The 21,012-nt window shown below is 37.1% G+C and overlaps 1 protein-coding gene across 1 annotated transcript in view; it reads right to left on the bottom strand.

Annotated features, from left to right (window-relative positions):
* LOC150096455 (uncharacterized) overlaps positions 1-21,012 on the bottom strand; it is a 154,182-nt gene that overhangs the window by 16,562 nt on the left and 116,608 nt on the right. Inside the window, exon 5 of the mRNA XM_090408615.1 lies at positions 14,928-15,034. Within this exon, the coding sequence (XP_090264741.1) occupies positions 14,928-15,034 (107 nt within the window). The remainder of the gene's footprint in view (positions 1-14,927; positions 15,035-21,012) is intronic.

Genomic DNA, 21,012 nt, shown 5'->3' with positions numbered 1-21,012 from the left:
TTATTTTATTTTTTTTTAAATAATTTGTAGGTATTTAGTCTAATATAACTAAGACTCCAGTTACCCAGCATAGAGTAAGAACTGCATTTCTTGCGATAGGCATAGAGACGTAGCAATAAATGCGAGTTAATCTGGTTAAGTGTTCCAGCGTGAAAGAATTATTGCACCTTGTAATGGATATGGGGGTGCTTAAGGGTCAAAGCTGTATAACTGAGAGGAGACCTCCACATAGCCTTTAAAGGAATGCGGAGAACCGACCAGGGCTTCTGACCTAATGTCCAATCCTCACCTTCTCGTGGTGCACCCTGTTGGGTATCTACTTTGATACTGAACGAACGAGGATGGGCTGGCAATTTGGGATTTAGCCGACCAAATTGTATTCTTATTGGTTAAATCAAAATAAAAAATGATGGTACAACATGACAAAATTTCATGCCGGCTGGGGCGTCGCCCGGTTAAACAAGGCCCCCGTTGTTTTTGCCAGGGAACCAGGGCGAACAGCGAAAAGTCAGCTACTGGAACAAATATGAAAACAAACCCCAACTCAACATCACCAGAGTTAAAGATCGGTACTATCAACGTAAGAAGCCTGAATGGCAAAGAAATGGAGCTAGCTGAGGAATTAGATAAGTACCAGATCGACATAATAGGGGTGACTGAAACAAAAAAGACCAAAACTGGTGAGATCTTTCTGAGCAATAAATACAAAATGTTATATTCAGGCAATGAAAATCAAGGAAAAGAAGGAGTAGCCATAGTATTCAACACAAAATACGAGGCTAATCTTCTTGAATGGCAGTCAGTCTCAAGTAGAGTAATGTGGGCAAATATGAGAATGGGGAACTGGACAATGAGACTTATTTGTGCCTATGGTCCCACAGAAGGTTCTACTAAGGTAGAAGTAGAGGAATTTTTTGAGGCTTTAGAAAAAGCAACTGACACAATGAAAAAGGAAAACTTGGTCCTTGTTGGGGATCTAAATAGTAGAGTAGGAAATGATTGTGAGACATACAAAAATATTTTGGGAAAATTTGGAGAAAAGAGCAAAGCTAATAATAATGGCAAATATCTGTTGGATTTCTGCTCAGGACATGGACTGGTTATTACTAACACCATGTTCCAACATAAAAATGTGCACAAATTCACATGGAGAGAAGAGGCTAGGAATAAGAAAAGTCTCATTGACTATGTTATTGTTGATAGTGATGTTTTCTCCCTGGTGCAGGACACCAGAGTGTACAGAGGATTTGAAATTGGAAGTGATCACTATTTAGTCTTGAGCAGGATAAAATTGAATTTCATATTGAAAAGAATAACATGTAAGAAAGTTTTAAAGCGAATAAAAGTTGAGCAGCTCTCAGATGTGAACTGTAGACTAAAATACAGAAATATTATTGAAAAGAAAATGAAAGAGTTTGAGAACAGGAATCAAACCTTGGAGATTCAGTGGCAAACTCTGAAGGAAACATTGATTGATTCTGCCAGAGAGGCATGTGGTGAGGTTGTGTGCAAGGATAAAAAAATCAGAACTCCCTGGTGGACACAGGAAGTTAAAGAGGCAGTGAAGGAAAAGAAGAAAGCATATCAAAAGTTCCTGGCAAATAAGTCAGCTTTTACTCTTACAGAATACAGAGACAAATGTAAGAAAGCTAAACAGTGTGTAAAACTAGCTAAACAAAAGTCATGGGAGGACTTTGGCAAGAATATAGAAAATAAATATCAAGAAGGTGGCAAAATATTCTGGAGGTTGTTGAAGAAGCTTAGGAATGGAGGAAAGTGTGCTGTAAAAGGAATTAGAGATGATAAAGGTGAAATGAAAACAGGAGAAAAAGATATCCTTGAAGTATGGAGTAATTACTTTGAAAAACTGCTAAATGAAACAAGCAGTGATGACAGCACAGTGGTAAAAAAACACTGACCAGGCATGCAGTCAGGAATACATATCCATACTTGAAGTAGAAAAAGCCATCAAAGGCTTGAAATGTGGAAAGGCAGCAGGAGTAGAGATGATATTCGACCAGAAATGCTGAAGTATGGTGGTATAAGAGTCTTACAGTGGCTGCACTGCATAGTTCAGAAAGCCTGGACAGAGGGACGAATTCCCGATGATTGGAGTAAAGCTCTCATAGTACCCATATATAAAAAGGGAAATAAGACTGAATGTGAGAATTACAGAGGTATTTCCCTACTGAGTGTTCCTGGCAAGATCTATGCAAGTATACTTGAGAAACGGTTGAGAAGAATTGTGGAAGAAAAGCTTGGTGAAGAACAACCTGGATTCAGGCCAATAGAGACTGTCAAGATCAGATCTTCACTTTACGACAAATAGTCGAGAAAGCATGGGAATATAACAAAGATCTGTATTTAAGTTTTGTCGATTTGGAAAAGGCATATGACAAGGTGCCAAGAGAGAAGCTATTCAATACGCTGCAGTTATATGGTGTCGATGGGGCATTATATCAAGCAATACTTAGTCTTTATTTCAGTTGTGAGTCAGCAGTTAGAATTGAAGGAAGTTCAGGAAGATGGTTTAATGTTAAATCTGGTGTGAGACAAGGATGTACATTATCCCCTCTGTTATTCATTATCTATATGGATCACATTATGAAGGAATGTGGTATTAAACCTGATATCAAAATTGGAGATGTTAATGTCAGCTCTTTGCTTTATGCGGATGATGTTATACTTCTAAATAAATCCGCTACAAGTCTGCAAGATTCTCTGACTAAATTGAATAGCTGTTGTAATAGATATGATATGAAGGTCAGCAATAAAAAGACAAAGACAATGAAAATAGGCAGAATCATTGAAAATGTCAACTGTGTTGTGAATGGAGAACCTGTGGAACAAGTAAAACATTTCAGCTACTTAGGCACAATTTTTACTGAAGATGGTAAACTAAATATAGAAATAGACAACAGAATCAGCAAAGCTGGTATCGTGGGAAGTCAATTGAATAAATTCATATGGAATAAGAGAGAAATTAGTCGGAACACTAAATTAGCTGTATACAAGACTGTGTTCAAACCAATTTTAACTTATGGATCTGAGAGCTGGGTCAGAAGTAAAACACTTGACCAAAGACTAGAGACCGCAGATATGAGAGTCCTGAGAAAGATTAGAGGCGTGAACAGATGGCATCAATGGCAATATCATATTAAAAATGAGGATATTAGGAAAGAACTTGACATTGTCAGCATCCAGGAATGCATTAGCAGAGCTAATCTCAGATGGTATGGTCACTTAAATAGAATGGGAGAGGGAAGATTAGCAAAACAAGTGTTCTCTGCCAGGTTGGCAGGAAAACGACCCAGAGGAAGACCAAGATATAGGTGGATTGATACGGTACAAAGTGCCTTAGATGATAGAAATATAAGATCTGATAATGTTGGAGTCTTGACAAGTAACAGACTGATTTGGAGGAAAATTGTAGATAGGAAGTTAATAATGATGTAATTTTTTCATGTAGTACTGTCGTATCCTGTACACCCCTTGAGGGTACATGACAGGAATTTGATGATGATGATGATGATGTAATGGATATGAGGGTTGACTTGCACTTCTTATCCATATTCTTTCAACACAGATTGTGCATTATATTCAGGTTTTGCTGGAGGTATATATATATGTACTGGCTGGTGTGTGTGTGTGGGAGGGGGGATACATAGCAATATATACATCCAAAAGGAAGTGTGCTGTGCATTATGGGATAATGAGGCAATTGATGTGAAGTCAACAGCCTCTGTTTGGCTATGCTTGGGTAAAGGATTAAAACAAAAATATGACAAAAATTCTTATCTAGTGTAATCTGTTGTTAATTGCATGAGTTCTCTGTTCATAGAGATAAATCCTGCTACCTCCACATGTGCAACTCATGTTTAGATGAAAAAGACCATATAAACATTTATAACAGAATTTGAACACTCCTTCAAATCAAAGAAAAAATGTCAATCTGACAATTTTCCAGAAAGTTACTTTAAAAAAATGTTATTTTTAATGCAAAATGGAGATTTTTGAATCAGAACCTTTTAACTCTATGTTAAAGTTATTTGATTTATAAAATATGTCAGAACGATAAGTTAGTTTGCTGATACACAATTCAGCCTGAAAAAATAGCACTAATATCATTTCCCATGGGTGAAATAAAATGATAAACTCTATGAAGAGTGAATATAATCACCACATAAAGACATTCACAGACAACTGTGCTGCAGTGAGATTCTAACCCCGTGGCTTATTTATAGTTTGCAAAACACAGACATCTATTTGGCTAACAACTATGGATAGATGACAAAGGACTGGTGTGGAATGGGTGTACAGAAACTGTGACACTGTGCACTGGACAAAGGAAGGTGGAAGAAGATAGTGAAGGAGGCATCGGATACCAATGGGCAGTGAGTCCATGGTTGATGATGATGATAGCGTGATTGAGTATGCAAAAAAGAATGGCAATAGGGCAGCAGAGCAGCACTTTGGTCCTCCACCTACAAAAAAAGTGGTACAAACTTGGAGGAAACAAGAGCAGCAATTAATAGAAGCAAATTCTGAAAAACACAATCTCCACAGATACTGGCAAAATGGCCAGAAACTGAAAAGGAATTAAAAACATAGATAACGGGTCGAAGAAGATTAGGTTGCTGTGTATCTATAAAAATTATTATTGCCAACAGAAAGAAATATCGATTTTACTAGAACTAGAGCGACTTGGCAATCCAGACTGTCTTCTCGATCTACTGGTTACAGCACACATGAACTCAATCACACACATTAGCTCTCTTAAGCGCAAGATGACTAGAAATATTAGACCTGTTGTCCGAATTTGCCAAATTAACATTAAGGGTATATGTAGAGCAAAATGTGAATACCTCTCAAAGATTTCATATGATTACAATGTCGACGTTGTTCTTGTTCAAGAGACTCACTGTAAGGATGAGGATCAGCTCCAACGCAGGGGCCGAATTTCTGGTTACATTATCATTAGAGCCACTTACCATCATGCACATGGCCTTGCCACCTATGTATGTAGTACCCTAGAAGATTCCCACCTCATTAAAAGCAGCACTGTCTGTGGCATGCATCTGATAACTATGATAGGGAACATAACCATTCCAACGCATATAAACTCCCTGCCCTCTTGTGATCTCCACAAGTTCTACCAATGTACAACCACCCTGAAACGAATATAGGTGACTTTAGTAGCCACCACACGCTATGGAAATATGCTTTCAACAATGAATGCAGAGAGACTTCACACATGCACCTAATTTTTGATGTAAAAGATAGAACTTCCTTCAGGTCAGCAGCTTGGAACAGGGAGTACAACCCCAACCTCTGCTTCATCACTCAAGACAACAATAGATGACCGTTACCTACATCGAAAAGAGTTCTCTCCAACTTTCTGCAAAGCCAACACAGACCAATTATGTTAGAGGTAGCTCTACAGGTACCCTTGTCAGATCCATCCAACGTCCCTGCTGGAACTTCCAGAAAGCCGACTGGGATACATTTGCTGCCTGTCTTGACAAATATGTCAGTTGGATCCCTCCAACATGCAATAATTACAAGAGATTCGTGGGAGATGTTTTAGCTGTAGGGAAGACCATACCAAGAGGCTTATGGAAGGAGTATATCCCCAGATGAGACGATGACAGTAATAACCTGTACCAAGAATATGGTGATCCTGACATTGCAGATGAACTCATTCACAGCCTTAAAACCAACTGACAGAAGAAATGGACTGAGACAGTAGAAAGACTCAAATTTTGGCACTCCAGTAGAAAAGCACTGAGCCTTCTAAGAAAACTAAGTAGTGGCACCCTGATTGTCTGGGAACAATCAGCTATTTCTTCTAACTAATATGCATCACATATTGTTAACACATCATATTTGAAAAATAACAGACCATCAGACCCTTTATTATTATTACCCCAAGACCTCATGGAGTCAAAGACTCATCTGGGAGGTCCTTTTATCACACACACACATCTCATCATACAGTGTCTTAAACACACTCAAACTCCTTGCAGACACCACACTCTCAGGTAACGCATTCTAATCATTCACAACTCTGCACGAAAACACCTGCCTCTCACTCCCCCTACTCACACCCTCTTTATATAGTTTCCAGGGATGACCTCTGGTTCTCCCCTAATCTCCCACTATTCTCTGTAGAACTTCTCCACCATTGATCCTATAACAACCCTTACTAATTTGTAGGTCTCTATCATATCTCCCCTCTTCCTCCTGTTCACCAGACTCTGCAAATTACATCTTCTCAATCTTTCCTCATACTCGACATTCCAGAGGTCAGAAACTACCTTAGTCAGTAGCCTTTGAACCCTTTCCAACATCTCTTTCATCGTTCTGAAAACCCAGTGACCAAATCGGGCACAATAGTCCATGTGTGGCCTAATCAAAGCCTTGTACAACGGAACAAGAATCTCGCTACTTCTACACGTCAGTGTCCTCTGCATCATTCCCAGAAGCCTTTGTGTTGTCTTCACAATTTTGGCGATGTGTCCCCTAAATTTTAGATCCTTATCTACTATGACCCCCAGATCTCTTATTTCCTCTACCTCCAACAATATATTCTCACCAAGCATAAATCTGCATCCCATCTTTGTTTTCCAAATTTTAAAACCTTACATTTTGCAACATTGAATTCACATCCCCATTTCCGTACCCAATCACTCAATTTATTCAAGTCTTCTTGTAAGGCCACAACATCTTCACTACTCTTTATGGTTCGTCCCAACTTTGCATCACCTGCAAACAACTGAATATCTCCGTCCAAATCTTCGCCAATATCATTAATATACAAGTTAAACAGTAATGGCCCTAAAACAAACCCCCAGTCACTCGACTAGTGACTTTCCCTTTTCCTGGATATCGCTCCCTCATACACAACTTGCTGATACCTATCAGAGAACCAGTCTCCAATCCAATGCACTAATCTAATATCCAACCCCATCTGCTCTAGTTTGACTGTCAACTTATCATGAGGTACTCTATCAAAAGCCTTTGCGAAATCCAAGTATATTACTGTGTATCCTTCTCATCTGTCCAAGGAAGCAGTCACTTTATTGTAATAAGTAGATTACTAAAACATGAACTCCCTTTAGCAAATTCATGCTGTCCATCAAAGATAATACCTTTGTTGTCAATCCAACACTGGATCCTAGTTCTCACAAGCTTCTCCAACAACTTAACCACAACACCTGACACACAGATAGGCCTATCGTTTGATGCTTGAGTTCGATCACCTCCTTTACGAAGTGGCACAATCTTGCCCTCCTTAGGAACTTGACCAAGTGCAAGACTCATATTAAAAAAAATGTCAAGGCAGGTGTCAACTCCATGGCACATTCCTTCAGAATATGCGGTGATATATAAAGTCCCACAGCCTTATTTACATCTAGTTTACTCCACTCCCCAAACACCTCTTGCTCACTTACAGTCAGTCTCTCCTCCCCATCATCAATTTCTCTCAATCTCTTCATGAAGTCACATTCACAAGATTGAAAGATCTTTATGAATTGCTCATTAAGTATCTCCACCACACATTCTGCAACAGCTGCCTTTATACCATTTTCTCCAATCAATGTCATCCTTCCATGATCATTCTTTCTTTTGATGGATATATAGAAAAAACTCCCTAGGATTCTTTTTGGCTTCAATAGCTAACTGTTGTTCATACTCTCTCTTTAGCTACTCTCACTAACCAAGTCATCACCCTCCTTGCCTGTCTTTGTAAACCTCATGAAATTGGTTATTTCCACTTCTCTTATGCTGCCTCCACAATGCCCTTTTTCTCTATATCACATGCTTAATCTCTTTATTCATCCATCTCCCACTTACCTTATTTAACCTTCTCACCCTTGGAATACATTTAGACATTGCATCTACTAGATAGTAGATGCAATGTCTAAATACCAAGACCTGCAATCCTCATGTACCCTCTGTTACATAATGTCTGAGGTAGTTATCCCTCAAAAACTCAAGCAACTCATTTTCTTTACTTCCAGTTGCTATCTCATTATTCCAGTCTATATTGCCATAATTAAAATCACCCATTAGGATCACCCTTTTCTTATTTGCTTGGCTAATTTGATTATACATTTCATTATCACCACTATCCACATTACCTGGTCTATATCAACATCCAACCAAGTATTTAATTTAATTCACCTCTATCTCACACCATATTGCTCAAAACCACTGGCACTATTACCCTCTTGCATCTCTATTTTGTATGGACATAACTCTTTCTCTATCATCAATAGCACTCCCCTCCCTTTTTACCCCTTCTATCCTCACGAAACACATCATACCTTTCCATCTCTATTCCTGTCAGGATGTCATCCTCTTTCCAACCATGTTTCACTTATTCCGACAATCTTTGGGTGAACAGACGCAATTCGTGCAACCATTTCATTTGCCTTGTTTCTTATACTTCTATTTGCGACCTTTCACTCTTGAAGATATTAACACTGTTTTAATGGATATGAAACCAGGCAAGGCTCCAGGTTTCGATGGAGTTCACCCTGATTTCCTATTGAAGACAAGCCAAAAAGCTAGACAGTGGTCAGCTTGCTTTTTCGGAAGTCTACCAGGACTCGTAGACTTCCGAAAAAGTTTAAGAGTACAAAAATTATCCCCATCTTAAAACCAGGAAAAACCAACAACAAACCAGAAAATTACCAACCAGTTGCCCTGCCTGATATTAGTGCCTGATATAGGCTCCTAGAAAGGCTTATCTTCAATATAATTGCCCCTAAGATAATAGAACAAGTCCCAGTGGAACAGGCTGGATTCAGACATAAACGAAACTGCTTGATCAGGTTCTCTCACTCACCACACATATAGAGACAGGCTACGAGCAATGCCTGAAAACAGCTGTAGCTTTTGTAGATCTTACTGCAGTTTATGATACAGTCTGGAGGCGTGGCACAATCTGCAAGTTGCACTGTGCAGTCCCATGCAGAACAATAGCAAAACTAATTGATAACATGCTAAGCAACCGCCTGTTCCAAGTGTGTACAGACAAGAACAAAAGCAAACAAAGAACACTGAATAATGAATTACCACAAGGGTCAGTTCTGGCTCCCCTCCTTTTTAACTTATACATTGCAGATTTGCCTAATACAGCCTCCAAGAAGTTTTGCTACACTGATGACACTGCTCTAGCCACACCAATTTTACTACAATGGAAGATACACTAACAAATGACCTTCCAGTCCTTGATGAATACTTCAGCAAATGGAGATTATGCCGAAATCCTAGCAAAACAGAAGTTTCATGCTTCCACCTGAACAATAACCAGGATAACAAAGAACTCATGGTCCACTTCAACCACAAACTGCTATGCTAGAACAGATTCCTGAAATATCTGGATGTCACTTGGATAGAACTCTATCTTTTAAACCACATCTCATTAACATAGCATCCAAGCTAAAAACATGAAAGAATATACTGCAAAAACTATGTGGAACAACTTGGGGTGTCTCAGCAACAACGCTTCGCTGCACTGCTCTTGGTCTTGTTTACTCTGCATCTGAATACTGCTCATCCGTATGGCTGAACAGCGCCCATGTGTATTTGATTGATGCTCAGCTTAACACCACCATGCACCTTATTTCTGGAACTGTGAAATCAATTCCAACCTACTTGTTCCCAGTGCTAAGCAACATCCTGCCTCCACACATCCGCAGATCCAACTTTCTTCTACATGGATACCACACAATCATGGAAATCCAAAATCTTCCAATCTACGAAGGCATCCCACCCCTAGAAATAAACAGGCTAAAGTCAAGGCACCCTCCAATCTTAACAGCAGAAAATCTTGCAGAGACAAGTTTCAACATGAAGGAGAAATGGAAAGAGTCCTGGAGTAACACTTCAACACGGGACTTCCATGAATTAGTGGACCCAATTCATCGGGTTTTGACCTACCTCAGAAAACTTGATCTACCCTTAACCGAATCCACACCAATTATGGCAGATGTGCAGACCACCTTTACAAATGGGGCATGATTGCCTCACCGAGGTGCGACTGTGGGTCACCCCGCCAGACAATTAATCATATCACAGTAGCATGTACCCAATGTGCCTGTTGGACTTCATCCATGCTACACCAAGTGCAGTTGATAATCTGCATAATACTAGATAATCAACCTAGACATAGAGTTGTAGCCTATTCTTGAGTGTCACTTTTATGATTGTATTGTGTCTTATTATTGTGCATGTTCATATATATTAAGGATTAATGTGATGTAACTTTTCATGTGTGAGCCATACACTAAATAAATAAATAAATCTATTTTACAGGATCACCATCAAGGTGCTTTAGATTTATGAAGAAAAATTATTTATGTATGCATGCAAAAATGAAAATATCACAAAAAATGCCAGATGAATTCGAAAACAAAAGTATTGAGTTTCACAAATTCATCATAAATGATGAATTTGTGAAAACAAGACAATTTTGAAATTTCACAGCTAGTTAATATGGATGAAGTGCCACTAACTTTTGAGGTTCCCTCAAACAAGACTGTTTGCTCAAAAAGGTAAAAAAAAAAAAAAAAAATTATTGTTAAAACTGTTGGTCATAAAAAAACTCACTATACTATTGTTTTGTTGTGCTCGAACAATATTGTCGGATGGAACAAAATTGCCACCTTTTTTTAATTTAGAACATTACAAGAATTTATGGTATGACTCAAATTTAATAACAGAAAATAATAATGAAAAAATAGCAATGATACAGGAACAGTTTGTGTGATCAAGCTTACTATTGACAGACAGGAAGAACTGCAGACATCTGCCTCAGTGAACATTAATACATCTGGCACTATTACTTTGGCAAATCAGGTCTAGCAGACCATGCTTTAGATACCCCTGCACACAGGATCAATTGGAAAAAAAACCAAAAGTGCTGCACAGAAGCTTTTATAAGTAAGAGAGATTGTTCCTGGAATCAACAGAAGCCTCGAAACATACTCCAAACCTCAACAGTATGGCTGTATAAATTTGCCAAAGATTTGGGAGACAGTCATCTTAAGACCAAATTAATATCTTCTTTCTCTTTCTATTTTTTCATTGTTATTATTATTATTATATAAATATATATGTTTTTTTTATCTCCCTCAATGTAGATGGTGCCTAATTAGGACTTTAGTCTTCGTGTTGTATGTTACAATTGTTCAAATTAGTCCCATTGTTATACTGGATTGTTGTTGTCTTGCATACTGTGACAAATTGGTTTTGTGCTCTGAAGATGCTGGATAGAATACCAGCGAAATATCAGCAATAAGTTAATAAATAGTCATTTTCTTATAAGTCTGTGTTCTCATCTATACTGTTAAAATTAATCAACATGTACAACGAACACATAAGCCTTCCTACACATTTGAAGATCCATATTCTCCAATTTATGCAACAGTCTTCCATGCTGTATTCTGCCAAAAGCCTTAGCAAAATCCAAAATTATCATGGTGTATCCATTCCCCTTGTTTAACTCAGTGATAACATTATTATAGAATGAGAGCAAGTTACTAAATCATGACCTTCCCTTAGTAAACCAATGATGTCTGTTGCATTGGTTTGCTAAGGGAAGGTCATGATTCTGAATGAAGCTCTAACCAACTTTCCAAAATCTTCACCACTACTCTTGAGATAATGATTGATCGATAGTTGGATACATCAGTCTTTGCACAACCCTTGTGAAATGAGATTACCAAGACATTCTTTACACTCCTGTGGAATCTTTCCTGTTCTGAGACTTAAATTAAATAGCCTGTTAAAGGAATAGCCAGTTCAGCTGAACACACTTTTAGCACATGTGCTGATATCCCAACAGCTTCTATTCAGTTTGTGCAAGAGCTCTAGTACTTCCTTCTCATACATGAGTTTCCTCATACGGTGAAGAGGTAGTGGTGAGTTCCATGTTGCATATATCAGGTTGACAGCCTTTAGCAAAAATGGCTGCTCGTTAGTTGAACAATAAAGCCTCCGTAGCTGTCGGCATAGACGAAGCCCTTTGGTCAGAAAGACCTGGGTTCGATTCCCATCCATGATAGAGCGTTTTTTCACCCAGAAACTCTGGTTTTTCATCCCTCAGAATAGGCAAACTGGCCTGTGGACACACACACACAGATTTACAGTCATAAAATACACCCTCACTAGGATGCTCAACCAGTCCTATTGGACGGCCGAGGAACGTGGGGAACCCCCACACGAATAAATAAATAAAAGTTGAACAATCATTTCTGTATCAGTCACCCACATACCATCTGCGATCAGTAGATTTATTCTTTCAAATTTATTCTTTCTTTTACTTGCAGAGCCAATTTCTTTTCATACTCAGACTTAGCTTTCCGTAGAACTTGCGACTCTTCTGGCCTGCTGTTTATAATCATCATAACTGGCATATTCCTTATGCATATACAATATTTCTTACACATCTTTCTCTTATGAATCTCTTGCTTAATTAGATTATACATCCATTTCACTCCTATTCTATTTTTTCTTAGAACACTAGAGACGCACTTTGATATTTCATCATTTAAGTATTTTTCAGACAATTCCCATGCAAAGTCGATACTCTTCCCATTCAACAACTGTTACCATGACACAGAACCCAGGATACTCCTCAGGTGGTCATATCCTGCTTTGTAGTTCAGCATGAAATTTTTTTGAATGGAACATTCATAAATTTAGTCACCCCCATGTGACTACCGAATATAATATATTTTTATTAACAAAAGAAACCAGTAATTATAAAGACAAAAATTGGCCTAGTTTAATTAAATACTGTACATCTGTGTAGAAGTCCAGAACCAGTTTATGTGACTGAGTACATTTTGAAAAGTGAGTCTAGCTCCGTAGAAAGTGGTATCTATGTTCTTGTTTTAGTGAGTTTTTTAATTTGTATTTCTACTTCTGTATAGATGTAGTACAGTATTTAATTAAATTGTGACATTTTTAATTTATCTTTATAATTACTGGTTTCTTTTGTTAATAAAATTATATTGTAAGCAAAGCACAATCAATTTTTTTTTTCATTTTTCCGATACATAGAATATAAGCATAGGACACTTGCTCACCCTAAAAGTGAGCAAATATTCTATGCTTATTTTCACAGCTTACCTTAGATGTATCTTCTATATAATGAAAAGGATTTTAAATAATGTTATTTAAAATATACAACTATTTGGCAAAGACAAGTCCAGAACCAGTTCACATGATTGAGTATATGTGAACTGGTTATGTGAAAAGTGAGTCTGGCTCCATAGCAAGTGGTATCTATGTTCTTGTTGTATTTTATTATTTCATGACATCTCCAAGGAGTCTTAAAGACTCATCGAGGGAGGGCACCTACTCTACAACTCTTTGTCTCCACCACTTAATCCACCAACTTCAACAAAACTGCCACTACCATCATCATCCACACCAACACCATCTACTGCCCACCACCACACCAGTAGTATTTTTTGTCTGCAAATTGCATGTGTTCTGAAAGCTGATTTGTCTTTATGCAGGATGAAAAACCCACTTTTAGAGGAGGAGAAAAAACAAAACCTATGCTATCTCTGTATGAGATCAGCTAACTCATCTTCAACACTTTTTCAACTGAAAAAAAAAAACATATAAAAATTCCTCTTGTCATGACGAGAATCCAAGTTGTCTTGCAACAGCCCAATAAATTCTACTTCATTCTTAAGAGTTTTCACTGCTACCCAATCAATGTTAAGAAACTTTAAGTCACCCATAATGATTGCTCGTTTAGTACCAGAGTAATTTTCAATGCCTTTCATCATCCTCCACTTCATACCAGACTGCCTGAAATTCATTGCTAGATAGGACATTATTACTATTATGATTTTCATGAATTTCTACTGTAACTGAACTGAAATCTGATATTATTAGTAGCACCCCTCGCTCCTCTCCTAACTCTTTTGTCCTTCCTAAAAATACTATACCCTTTACACTGGGTAGTGGCCCTTCCCTTAGTGCATAACAATAGACATATCCGCAAGGAGATGTGTTTTGCATTATAGGAGATACTGAGATAGGAGTGTTGGTAGCTTGCTCCACCTTTGCAATGAGTTGCCCTGATGTTGTACCACCTTAACCCAGTCCTGAAGATACTGTCAGGCACAAATTTTGTTTGCTCACACTTGGATAAAGGATTAAACTAAATTTATTATACCCTAACCAAGTGAAAAATAAACTTTCAACATCTTTCTCTAAATCCAGAGTAAATTATTAAAAAAGTGTGGCATACCAATTGGCAATTCCTATAGATGGAGATGACCTACTAATGCTTCTGCCTGATATCTGCACTTGGGCCTGGCTCCCACTGAAGAGACCTCAATAAAGGTCGAAACTAGTCTGGGTAGTGGCCTTTCCCTTAATGCATAACAATAGACATATCCGCAAGGAGATGTGTTTTGCATTATAGGAGATACTGAGATAGGATTGTTGGTAGCTTGCTCCACCTTTGCAACGAGTTGCCCTGGTGTTGTACCACCTTAACCCAGTCCTGAAGATACTTTCAGGCGCAAACTTTGTTTGCTCACACTTGGATAAAGGATTAAACTAAATTTATTAAACTTTCAACCCTTTACACTCAATTCCAGTTACTACTACATCTGATCAAGAGAGGCAGGTTTAATGATGCCAATAAGCTTGGGATAAAATGTATTCACCAAGAGCAATAAACTAATTCCCTTTGTTCCTGATGCTTGGAGCATCAGGAACAAAGGGAATAGACATGAAAAGTTACCTTCTGCCTCTTTTGTATATGTACAACTATATGTAACAAGACAGCTTTTTTCCATCAGTAGTTATCAGCTTGTTATAATTAGTGGTTTGTAATTCTAATAGCTCTCTCATACAACCAAAAAACAATTAATCTGATGACTTACTGCTGATCCTTTCTTTCGATCATCTTTCACAGATGCACTCATCACTGCTGGCTGTCTTAAATTGTACAAAACATCTCCACAATTTAATGATTCCAAATTAGATACAGCTAAAAGGGAAATAGAATTTTATTAGTTTTGTTAAAATAATTAGTAATTATATGTAAAGTAAATTCTGAATAATTTTATCTTCTACCTTAAAAACAGGAATTCCTAATTTTTTTTTTTTATTTTATTTGCAGAAAACTTCATAACACCCAGAGATGTGGATGATAGGAAAAGAAAGACTAAAAGAAAAAAAAAAAGTTCCTTTTTTCTATGGAAAAAATTGACTTAGCTAAGAATTGAAGCACATTACAAGTACTTAAGTAAGAAAGGCTATTAGAACTTCCATGAAGACTGACTTAGAGATGAACGTTATGGACATGATAATCTAGAAATTCTGGTGATTTGTATAATGCAAATCAAATGAGAGAGAGAGAGAGAGATGCATGGATTGCCAGGACCTGATTTGCTATAATGATGAGAGCTAATGTATTTTATGTATTCTATGAGGCAGATGTTAACAATCTTTCTATCTTCCAAGCAGTTCTTGTTACAATTGTAGGGAGCTTCATACATTCAGATTGTGATAGAGGATGGGATGTCAGATGCTAATTTGATGTGTGGTTTGAAGTTCTTCATAGTTCCAAAAAAGAAGTGGCTAATTATAGATATCAGTATCTCAAGAGTCTAATCATTAAAGGTATCAGTGACATAACAATCAAACAATGAAAAAAAAAAAAAAAAACATAACTACAGTAATAAACTTTAATGAAAAGCTCAGACATTTAATTAAAGTTTATTACTGTTATCCCCCCCCCATCATTTGATCAGTATCTCAGGAGTAACATTAAGGTATTGGAGATGTTAGTCAAACATAGAATTCAGGCATAGGTCGATGGGAATACAATATTCTATGGGGAACAGCACTATTTTGTAAAAGGTAGATCAAAGACAGAAAGCCTTTGCAGAGGCAACCTGTTACCACATGGAACTCTGTTACATAAATTGAATAAAAATGGGAACAGTTATAAAGCCGATGACATGTATAAGAGGATGACTAATTCTGTGGCATACCGCTGCTCACTTAGCTTTTTGGTAGGAGCAGTCATATGCCACATTCACTCTGCACCTGTGTTGGTACAGTTTGCACATTAATGATACTGAGAATGATATGTGAAGGAGGAATATACTGTTTGTTGATGATTAACTGGTACGGGCAACAGTTAATAATGGTGATGTAGAGATCCTGAAGAACAGTTTAAACAGACTCTCAGTTAGGGAAAAGGATAATGGTTGTCACTTCAGGTTAAACGCATTAGAATGAAATTACAACAGGCTACCTATTACATGTGCAGAAGTGGACTGCAAGAAATTCTGGACGCTAGGGATTTTGGGATGATGGACAGGGTTGAAGTTTGGAGGACATTTTACAAAAGTAGGCAAAAGAGGTCAATCATGTAGATATTGAAAACCACATTGATAAGCAGAAATAATAACAATAAAAAAAGCATTATCTTTCATTATAAGGCTTTGTACATCTGGTCTATCGTGCACACATTGAGTCACCTAAGTTTCTTGAGAATGTAGAAATGTTGGAGAAGATTCTGAGGTAAGTGACCAAACTGGTGACTGAGCTATGCAGTGCTCCCTATGAAGATCAGATTGAATATCTGTAGGTTAGAAAGTTTACCTGACAGATAGAAAAAGTGGGATATAATAGAAACATACATTACAAAAAGGTTTCATAAAGCAGATGTTTTCAACACATGACTGGACAGGAAAGATCAGTGTATCACCCAGGGAGACTATTTAAGAATGTGATTAGCAAGAGCATGAGGCCTAGATTTTTTACTTAGAGAGTGGTAAATAAATGGAATAGAATGGATTACCAGAGGTGGTCATGACCTGCTTCTTAGTGAATCAGCTTAAGGAGAGGCACAATAAGTATTGTGTCAATAACACAATCAGGCTTAGGTGCTGGTTTATACTCATAACAAAATTTAATGGAATAAATAAAACTCAGAAATAATTAAACAGGGTTAATCATTCTGGGTTGAACTTCCAAAGATTTGGCAAAGTTTAATTATGTGCATGCAAAAAAACACACGACAATATGTGGAAGAAATTAGACTATTTTAAGCCTAAAGTCTCCTAAGAGGGAACACCCTCTATAGATGCTTTTGGCTGTCCTTAGCTGTTGAATGGGAGAACCTAACAATTAAACTTTGCCAAATCTTTGGAAGTTCAACCCAACCGCATTTATTTAGATTCACATCAGACTGAATTTTTAAATCTGACTCTAAAAAGAATCAAGTTTGAATTCGTTGTGATGAAGTATAGTAGCAGTTTTATTTTATTTTTTTCCCAGCTCATCCTGTGAAAGGTATCCAAGGAACGGTCAGCTAGACCTGACTGTCCATAGTTTTGAGGGTGAATGTATTTCTTCTATTCACCAAGGCACATATTGGCAGATCTCCAGTCTGATCATAATATGGTAAGCCATAAGAACAAGGAACCTTGTAAACACCAGGAAGAGAGAGGGGAAGCAGTATGTCCTTAGGAGAGTGGGAGAAGGGAAGCCAGCTTCAAATGAGGTTTGAAAGCAGTGCAGAGATATTATTTTATTAAAGTTCTCCCTGCCCCATTTATTTATTTATATATATATATATATTGTGATTTAGGTCGGCATCATGGTCGTTTTTCCTCTCATGGAATCCAATTCATTACTTCTTTTGTCCATTGTTGATTTGGTCTTAGAGCAATATGTCCAGCCCATTGCCACTTCCGATGTTTCACTCTTCCTATGACGTCAAAGACTTTGGTTTGGTTTCTCATCCACATATTCCTTTTGTGATTCAGTCTTGTGACCCCAAGGATACTTGTTTCCACATTAAATTGTGTTGTTTTTAATTTTTGAATTTCCTTTGCCTTTAGCATCCATGTTTCACAGCCATATGTCAACATAGGAAGAATTAATTAGTTAAAAACTTTTCTCTTGAGGAATAATGGTAGTTGGATTTTGAATACTGAATGTAGTTTTTCAAATGCTTTCCACCCAAGCATCGTGAGTCTTTTAATTTCGTCCATGATATTTCATTCCATTGATATCTGTTGTTCCTAATTATATGTAATGATCTACTTGTTTAATTTCACTGTTATTGATTTTTATAATTTCTGGCTGGACATAGCTATTGAACATAACTTGAGTCTTCTTTATGTTTATCCTCAGGCCAGCTGCTTTTGCTAGCAATTTGAAGTTCACGGATATAGGTCTGTAGCTCATGTGCAGTTGAAATAAAGATAACTATGTCATCTGCAACACGTAAATGGCTTCTATTTATCTTCAAACCTTTCCCTTCCCAATCAAGAAGTCTGAATATTTCTTCTAGGCATGCTGTGAATAATTTTGGAGATATATATATTAAAAAATAAATATTTAATGACTTAAACCAAGATAAAATATAAAGTTTTAATATAAATGATACAACTAGTTTCAGCCTTTTACAGCCTTCTTCAAGTATCCACTAAAGGTAGAACACAGTAATAAAAATTAAAGTTACAAAAAACTGAGAATTACAGGCAAAAAATGCAATAGATAATTGACACAAAAACGTTGCATTTTTCAAGTTGTTCTATCTAATGCGCTGTTGTTTGTTGCATGCGAGCTTGCAAGTTCTCGTGAACGCCAGTATTGAACAACTGCAGCATGGCTATCAGGCATGTTGTAACTCAAATTGTTGTTCAAATGTTCAGGATTAAGGAGGATTTCCCTGGACTCCACGATTTTCCTTTCAAACTCATCACTGCAGCAAAAAATGTTTTCGGATTTATCCCAGCAAACTGAGTGACTCTGTAGATCATCATGAGGATTGTTTGAGAAAAGAACATGACTGGATAGGGCAGATGCATGTGATCTTTTATAGATGTCTCTCTTATGCTCCTCTATACGAAGTTCAACAGATTTGTTAGTATGTCCAAAATAAGGAATATTACAATTGCACCACAACTTGTAAACACCTTGATATTTCAGGATGTGATGAATAGGCTTCAGATGGCTTATAAGAGAACGGACTTTAGGGAGCGAAAAATGTCCTGATGTTGTTTTTTTAGCCAATTTATTGGAGACTGAACGAATGTAAGGTATTGAGGTAAGGTAAGGTACAATTGCACCACAACTTGTAAACACCTTGATATTTCAGGATGTGATGAATAGGCTTCGGATGGCTTATAAGAGAACGGACTTTAGGGAGTTAAAAATGTCCTGATGTTGTTTTTTTAGCCAATTTATTGGAGACTGAACTAATGTAAGGTATTGAGATGCTACCTTTAAAATCAGTAGTTTCTGTAGTACACTGCCTAGGAGGATCCAGAAGAAATTTCTTCATCGTTTTTTCAGAATATCCATTTTGTTTAAAGATAAGAGAAAGGTGATTAATTTCTTTTTTGAGCTCATCTGGTTCATTTAAAAGAGAGCGTGCTCTGTGTCCTAAGGTAGAAATAGTTCCGAGCTTTTGTGGTCGAAAGTGATGAGATTGACAGTGCAGATATCTGTTGGTATGAGTGGGTTTTCTGTATATAGAGATTTTAAATCTATCAGAGCATCGTGTAAGAAATACATCCAGGAATGGAAGGCAGTTATTTCGTTCTAGTTCGGCAGTGCAAACATTTTCCTAGAAGATTTTGAAATGAAAGCCATATTGTCCTTCTCACTTAAGCCGAAACTTTGGAGATGTTATGTTGACAAAATTTTCATATTATGGAGTCACGGACACACATCTCTCATGGATTTTCTTTATCATATTAACAACCAGCATTCTAATATAAAATTTACTGCCGAACTAGAACGAAATAACTGCCTTCCATTCCTGGATGTATTTCTTACACGATGCTCTGATAGATTTAAAATCTCTATATACAGAAAACCCACTCATACCAACAGATATCTGCACTGTCAATCTCATCACTTTCCACCACAAAAGCTTGGAACCATTTCTACCTTTACATTACACAGAGCATGCTCTCTTTTAAATGAACCAGATGAGCTCAAAAAAGAAATTAATCACCTTTCTCTTATCTTTAAACAAAATGGATGTTCTGAAAAAACGATGAAGAAATTTCTTCTGGATCCTCCTAGGCAGTGTACTACGGAAACTACTGATTTTAAAGGTAGCATCTCAATACCTTACATTAGTTCAGTCTCCAATAAATTGGCTAAAGTCCTTAAAAAATACAACATCAGGACATTTTTCACTACACTCCCTAAAGTCCGTTCTCTTATAAGCCATCTGAAGCCTATTCCATCACATCCTGAAATATCAAGGTGTTTACAAGTTGTGGTGCAATTGTAATATTCCTTATTTTTGACAGACTAACAAATCTGTTGAACTTCATATAGAGGAGCATAAGAGAGACATCTATAAAATATCCCATGCATCTGCCCTATCCAGTCATGTTCTTTTCTCAAACAATCCTCATGATGATCTACAGAGTCACTCAGTTTGCTGGGATAAATCCGAAAACATTTTTCGCTGCAGTGATGAGTTTGAAAGGAAAATCGTGAGTCCAGGGAAATCCTCCTTAATCCTGAACATTTGAACAACAATTTGAGTTACAACATCCCTGATAGCCATGCTGCAGTTGTTCAATACTGGCGTTCACGAGAACTTGCAAGCTCGCATGCAACAAACAGCGCATTAGATAGAACAACTTGAAAAATACAATTTTTTTATGTCAATTATCTATTGCATTTTTTGTCTGTAATTCTCAGTTTTTTTGTAACTTCGATTTTTATTACTGTGTTCTACCTTTAGTGGATACTTGAAGGCTGTAAAAGGCTGAAACTAGTTGTATCATTTTCATTAAAACTTCATATTTTGCCTCGTTTAAGTCATTAAATATTTATTCTATATATATATTTATTCTATATATATATATATATATGTGTGTGTGTGTGTGTGTGTGTGTGTGTGTTAAAGATACCAAGCAATTTTATGAACTTGGTTTTAATCCTTTTTCCCAAGTAAGCAAACAGACAGGTAAGTCA

The sequence above is a fragment of the Typopeltis vanoorti genome, chromosome 18 (genome assembly GCF_054136105.1).
Source record: "Typopeltis vanoorti isolate ZY-2024b chromosome 18, IOZ_Tvanoo_1.0, whole genome shotgun sequence".
NCBI lineage: Eukaryota > Metazoa > Arthropoda > Arachnida > Uropygi > Thelyphonidae > Typopeltis > Typopeltis vanoorti.
The sequence above is the reverse complement of the archived record's forward strand: the minus strand, read 5'-3'. Positions and strand labels throughout refer to the sequence as shown.